This window comes from Haplochromis burtoni, unplaced genomic scaffold (assembly GCF_018398535.1).
Source record: "Haplochromis burtoni strain Fernald_Lab_line unplaced genomic scaffold, NCSU_Asbu1 Contig_654, whole genome shotgun sequence".
Classification (NCBI taxonomy): domain Eukaryota; kingdom Metazoa; phylum Chordata; class Actinopteri; order Cichliformes; family Cichlidae; genus Haplochromis; species Haplochromis burtoni.
This window is the reverse complement of record NW_024583015.1, coordinates 1-6,766: the sequence shown is the minus strand read 5'-3', so window position 1 is coordinate 6,766 and position 6,766 is coordinate 1. Positions and strand designations below refer to the sequence as shown.

Below are 6,766 nucleotides of genomic sequence, written 5' to 3'. Positions count from 1 at the left end.
CTGAGTCGTGTGCAGGACACGATCACTCCGTCAGCATGGTGGAGGAGCTCAGCACCATGAGGAAGATCCTCCGATGAAAGGCTCGTGTAAGCTGAGACAGCGAGAAGAGAAAACATGACTTACGGCGCAAAGACCAGAAAGAAAAAGGAGGCAGAAGAAAGTTTCTAGATGGTGGAGCTGGTGTAGAAGCTGCTGTGGACTGTGGGTGCAGTGGGAGCTGCAGGGCTCGAGACTAATGTTTTCCCACAGTTGCACTTTTTCTCTTTGATGCTCCCAAATTTTTCAACCGCATCACTGAACACTTCAGCTTTACATGTAGACTTTTTTAAACTGCTGTCCATACAGACAACATTGATGAATGATTAACAATCTGTCAACACAAAGTTCTTTATTTGGAGCTCATTTCTACACGTTACCGTATTTTTAGGGCACCGGATTATAAAAATAGTCAAACTTTACTCCATTGATTCATTCATGCTGAACTCTCTCACAGCTGTTCTGTTCTCATGCTGCGCGACTGATAGAGTTTGAAGCTTCGTAACCATGTCTCTTAGCAGGAGCCACTTTGGGCTCCTTATGCACGCACAGTACAGTAATATTATGTTGAAGCACGGTACGTATCACTCCGCGAGGGTCCTGACTACAGTAGCTGTAACGCTTCATCGAGCGTTACGGGTTCGTAGCTTAGCAAAGTCGTGCTAAACATTTTAACTGCTTTGAGCGCCGTGTAGCACATCAAATCAGTTCGAGGTCAGTAAACAGAACCAGAATTCATACATAGGGCGCACTTTTGAGGAAATGAAAGGATTTTAATTGCACCTTATAGTCCAAAAAACACGTTACTGAAAAGGTTCTTGTTTCACTGAGCTGAAATTTAAACTTAAAATATCTCAAGACATATGAAATAAAAAGAAAGTCTAAATTAAAAATGCCTCAAAGGCTTCAAACTGAACATCTCAAAGGCTGTCTCCCAATTCAGGGTCTGCAGCCTCAACGATCCTCATGGGCCACGTACTTAAAGACCGCTAAGGCCGGAAGTGCGAGGCTTGTGAAATGGGCGGTCTAGCCTCCGTCGCGCTGTCCAGGTTGCCTAGCAACCATGATACTAACAGCTGGAAACGTGTCATACAGCTGTGTTTGACAGAAATGAAGGAGAAAATCTTTTGTTCATGTGTTTGTTTCTACATGAGCTTTGATCATTCTGTCAGATTGAGCTCAGCTATTGAACGGCGTGTATTTTAAAGTAAAGGCTTTAAAACCAAGTTAGTACAAACGCCACTAATGTCACATGACTTTGCCGACATGTGGCCAACAGGAATGTTTTAATGTTCTTCGTTATTAAACATTTGCACATAAATAAGTGACATAATATTCAGTACTTAAAGTTTACTCTTCGGCCGCCCCTCATCCGCCGTTTTTTTCGGCAAAATTATCCACACCCACCGCCGTGCTATGCATTCTGGGATATGTTGGGCCACGAAGTCTACACCGCCACATCCTTAAAATTCAGGGAAATGAAGGACGCATTTGAGGGCCGCATTTCGAGCAGCCTTTGAATTGGGACAGCCTTCGTCTGTCGCAGTTACGTAATTAAAATGCGGCCTTTCAGGCTGCACACCCTGGATTGCAGCCAATATCTGAACATCTTACCTTGGGCAATAGAGAGGTCCCGCCCCTGACTATCTCTGATTGGTTTAGACCACGATATGGGCATGGTGTGTGTGTCGGCTCAGTTTGGGCCAATAAATCATTCTAATGATTACCTGCAGTGTGCTCATTGGCTTATAACCTGTCAGACCCGCCCCTCCTCGTACCCTCTGCGTCTGAACACACTCTTCACACAGCTTTGATACTGTGTGTGTCGTTAATTTAAAAATAATGATTTACATGAACAGACGACTGAGTATGTTTTCTCTTCCTCCATTTCTGCTGCACCGTCCTGCGCCGCGCTCTGCTGCGCAGCGGGTCCAGGTCCTGCGACGACGTCACGTTTGAGCTGCGAACACAGAGCTGCTCTTCTGCACCGGGGTCTGCAGACCAGCACGCAGTGCACAGAGGGAGCTCAGATCGTCTCAGGCTGGTGTGTCATCATGCATGCAGCCCACACATCTGCAGCAGCTGTGATGATGTCATGATGATGTCATGTCTAAATAGAGCAACGCTCTGATGAATGTTTCCTGCAGCGTGTTGAGTCTGAATCATGAAGAATTAAAGCAGCTCTGAAGAAAAGAGGCCAGATGTTTGTACAGTCGCCCCCTGCTGGACATTACAAAGAAGGTTTAAGGCACGTCAGCATTGGCTGCTTCCGTCTTTTATCATCAGGTGATACAGAAGGCTGAAAAATATAAAGATGAAGGTTTTTGTGCTTTGTTAAAGAAATCCAGACACGAATGACATCACATGATGGTTTTATTGAGGACAGCTGGGACAGACAGGTGAACAGTGAAGCACAGGTTACGTGGAGGTGAGGACGTACAGGAAACTCTGACAGAAACAGGCGGCTTAGTTTGAAAGTATTTTAAGTGAAGGCTGTAGATTTGGCCCAGCGTCATCGAGTGTTGACAGAAATCCCAAAGACAAGCTAAAACTTTTAAGAACTCTTCTTAAGATTCAAAGGGACATTTTTTTGTCACAAACCCGTAAAAACTGAGGAACACAAAAAGGCAAACAAACAACTGAAGCAACATGTGCAAAAATCCAACATTTTCCTCTGGCGCCACACAGCACGCCTTCCTGGAAACAGGAAGACGTTTAGCACAGCCGCTAGTGGCGTTTGAACATTCATCGTAAATCTAACCGTTTCCCTCTGCTGCAAAATTCAGCCGTGCCGCTTCGATCCAAGTTTGATCCGGTTCAGTCCGGTCAGGACCAGTTCTGGCCACCCATGTAGTATCCTGCCGGGTCTGAGAGCATGCACTGGTTCTGCTGGCTGGCGCTCCGGTTTTTGGCATCGATGAGCAGCAGAGGAGACTGGGAATAATGGCTGATGATGTCACTGACTGACGGGAAGGACTGGACACACAAGACACAGTTAGATTACACCTCCCCCTACAGGTCAAACACAGTTATTACAGGTGAACGCTGAAGGTGGAACTTTACTGATGTTGTTAGGTAACCTTGGTATTCGCTCTGACATCACAGCATTTATATCAACAACCCCTCAAATTATACTGGACGAGTTATGAAGGCCAACAAAAGTCTGGATGCTTCTCAGTGTTTACAAGAAACACAGCAACTGGACCTGGAGTCCCTGGATACGGTCACTTTCAGGTATTTCCCTGATCTTTATTACATTTTCAGGTTAACACGTCTCTGTGCACTTATATTGTCACATACACAATCACACAGAGAACAACATGTAGTGACTTGTGTCCGAGCATTGTGTGTCTCTGCCCGTAGGTGCTGCTGCTAGCTACTCTTAGCTACTGTTAGCACATGTAAGCTTCGCCACAGTTTAAGCTTTAGTGTAATGTTAGCTGCCGTGATGTTAGCTTGTGACGTTATGATGTTGTTTAGTCGTCTCTTGTCAGCTGTCCAGAGACGGAGGGTCGCATGTCTACACTGTGATAACAGACAAGATTGATTTGTCATGTCAGAAGCCTAAGTTCAGGCGAGGAGGAGGAGGGTGGTCCTGGAGGAGGCTGATGAAGATGATGAGACAGAAAAGGAAACTATAAATGTAAAAGCTGAAACAGATGCAGTCACACAGTTTATCTGATGCTTGTATCTGTTGTGATGGGAGAAAAAATAGTGATGATTTCACGTATGTAGTGATTGGACGTGATCAAAACTCCTTGTCAGGTCCAATATGGCGGACAGCACTTGAGTGAGGTGCACATGACATCATGTGGAAAACCTCTGTAGCTGATTAAAGTGCCCTGAACACTGAAATCTGCTGCAAACGTGAATAAGAAAGCCTGAAGTAAACAGACATGTTGGCTGTATGACTGAAGAATCCAGGATTTTACCTCCTGGACTTTGAGTCCGGTTCCCAGCACGAACTGCTGGTTCTGCTGCCTGATCTGGATGTTGTAGACTTTGTCCTGGTAGTAGACCATCAGGGTGAAGGGCTGGTTCGCCTGCTGCCGGGTGCTGTCCCTCACCAGGTACGCCCCATCCTAGATGAGACACAGGATTTAAAATATTTAGACCACAGTGTTAGCGTGCTGGGTATGTGACTGCTGCTCCACTGAGTCCTGATAAACAAGTTTGAAGCCTGAATAACAGAAACTTTTATTATGACGCTCTGTTCCTGGTACCTTGCGGACTCGTTTCAGACATCCTTCAGCCTGACCTCGGGTCACTTTACCCACATACCAGCGAGGGTCCAGCTCCTGCACACAGACACGCACAGTAATAAACCCTCTGATGACGAGCTCTGTGTGTGTTTCAGCAAAGACAAAGGAAACAGCACCACCTGCTGTTCACACTGAAGAACATCACCCAGAACATTGTTGTAGTTATTATTATTGTTGTTGTTGTCGTTAAAAGTACATATATTAAATCAAATACAAACAAAAACATCTGTGCCGTTTCCTGTATTTTAAATTAAAAACTGTCTGATAGAAACCGTTATTTCTTGATGAAGCTTTTATTGTGAAACACTTCCTCTATGTGCAGTACTGACCGTGGGTCAGTAACTCACGCTGCTCCTCTTTAAAAGGTTCTGATCAGTATGGACCTCATAATGTTTATGTGACCCACGGTGCCCACGTGTCACAAAGACAAGCGCGTGTGTATTTTAGTGTTACCTGTGTGTATCCTGCTGCAGATGGAGGAGGACGAACTGACTGTCTGCCCGACGGCATCGCTGCAACACCACAAAAACACACAATCACACTACCATCACTTTACATTCATTTATCATGTCTATGTGCAAAGACAATAAAGGGCTATTCTACTCTATTCTATTCTATGTATTCCTGAGGACTCAACCAAACCACAGCCCAAACCAACCCACAGCTAACCTCACATGACCTTTTCACCCACTGTGTGTTTCAACTGTGACTCTGATGGAGCCATAGTCAAATATTTTATTTAAAAGAGCAGTCGCCCCCTGCTGGACATCAGTGCAGTTCCATGTTGATTTAACTTTTAAGAAATCATTTTGTATAAATTTGTGCTGTTAGTCATAAATCTGTTTATTCTAATGTATGACTCATTAAAGCTGTTTCATCTCTGGTCTGCTGGACAAACTGAGCACGCTCACAGAGGCATTTTAAACCTTTTCACTGGTTTCAAATCGATTTCTGGAGTTTTATTGTGAAAGGACAGATGTATTTACACTCTGAGAAAAAGTGTATTTCACAAAATGTCAAACTAATTTTCTTCTTACGAGGTTGCAGTTTGTGTGGCAGCGATCCAGTCCTGTTAAAAACAATAAAAATAAGTTTACCATGAAATATTCTCTATTTTTCACTTAAAATTAAACTTGTAAAGGTTTGTGTTTTTGTAAACCACCACAAACAGAAATCTTATGGTCTAACGGTCACTCACATTTTGTCTCCAGTGGGAGGGCCCGGGGGTCCGGGCCGGGGAGGCTTGCTAAGGGGGAAAGTGTTGCTGTTTGACACTGAAGGGGAAAAACAGCGAGAACAGATTTAAACACACACGTTTTAAACAAGTAACAAAGTTTAAATGTTTTTTTTATTTAGGAAGTAAATCTGGAAAAAATGAAAAACCTCACCTTCGTCTGGCAGCTGCTGAGGAAAAAAAGAAAAACACAAGAATTTAACTTTTATTTCCCAATGTTACAAACCTCAGACGAGGACGTGAATACAAACAGATATCTTCATCTAACTCAGAGAAACACGATTTAAAATGTTCATTTGTTTAACCAGAGATATTAAACCTGGTGACAGTAAATACATAAACTATATTTACACGTGTGTGTGTGTGTGTGTGTGTGTGTGTGTGTGTGTGTGTGTGTGTGTGTGAACAATACTAATCTCCTCTCCGTCCTGCTGAAACAAACAAACCAAACGTGACTATTTTTCAAACATCGTCCTTCAGCTGTTAAATAAAAATATTTTGCTACAAATAAACGTTGAATTAAATAAACTGTAAACATCAAAGTGAATCGTTTGTCTTCAGGTGATACCTGCTGGGTGAGAGGTGGGAGTTGCTCCTGTTGATGTTAGTGGAGGGCAGAGGAGGTTTGGTAAAGGTGGGCGGATCCTCCTGCGGTGGCCTGCGTGCACCAACACACCAACATTTATTTACACAGCACAAACATGACAGTAACAAACACAATAACAATAAATAACAAGTCAGCGAATAAAGACCAGCACTGAGGTAGACTGCCTGATGTGAAGAGGAACATCCAAAGCTTCAATTTCAGCTGTGATGTAGCGGCAACAGCTGACCGGCGTGAACGAAGGGGGGTAAATATACAGGAGCAGAACGTTTAAGGATTTAAAACCCAGTAAAAGGATTTTAAATTGAATTTGAAGCCAGTGTAAGGAGGTGCTCAGATGTTCTTTTACCAGTTAAAACCAGCTGTGGGCGTGACAGAGAGACCTGGCAGGTTACAAAAGCCTGGAGAGAAAAGGCTCGACCCTCCACAAACGTCTGAGGTGATAGACTCAAGATTTCATCACTGCCATCAAAACTAAGCGTAGAGTCGATTTTTACCCCAAGATTAGTAACTGAGCTCTTCTGGGTCAGTGCAGCAGAGTCAACATCTGGGGTACCAGAGGAATTCAATTTAACTTTATTTATATAGCGCCCAATCACAACAACAGTCGCCTCAAGGCGCTTTATATTG

At 43.8% G+C, this 6,766-nt stretch overlaps 1 protein-coding gene across 2 annotated transcripts; it reads right to left on the bottom strand.

Annotated features, from left to right (window-relative positions):
* Window positions 1-2,391: 2,391 nt before the first annotated feature.
* On the bottom strand, window positions 2,392-6,190 carry lcp2a (lymphocyte cytosolic protein 2a; the record flags this gene model as incomplete). 2 transcript variants are annotated; one of them, XM_014330173.2, is given in 9 exon segments in its annotated part: window positions 2,392-3,012; window positions 3,969-4,118; window positions 4,260-4,334; window positions 4,752-4,810; window positions 5,336-5,367; window positions 5,497-5,572; window positions 5,687-5,702; window positions 5,948-5,963; window positions 6,101-6,190. In XM_014330173.2, coding segments are annotated over 9 exon segments (664 nt in total), but the record flags the coding sequence as incomplete, so codon positions are not given.
* Between the last annotated feature and the right edge of the window lie 576 nt (window positions 6,191-6,766).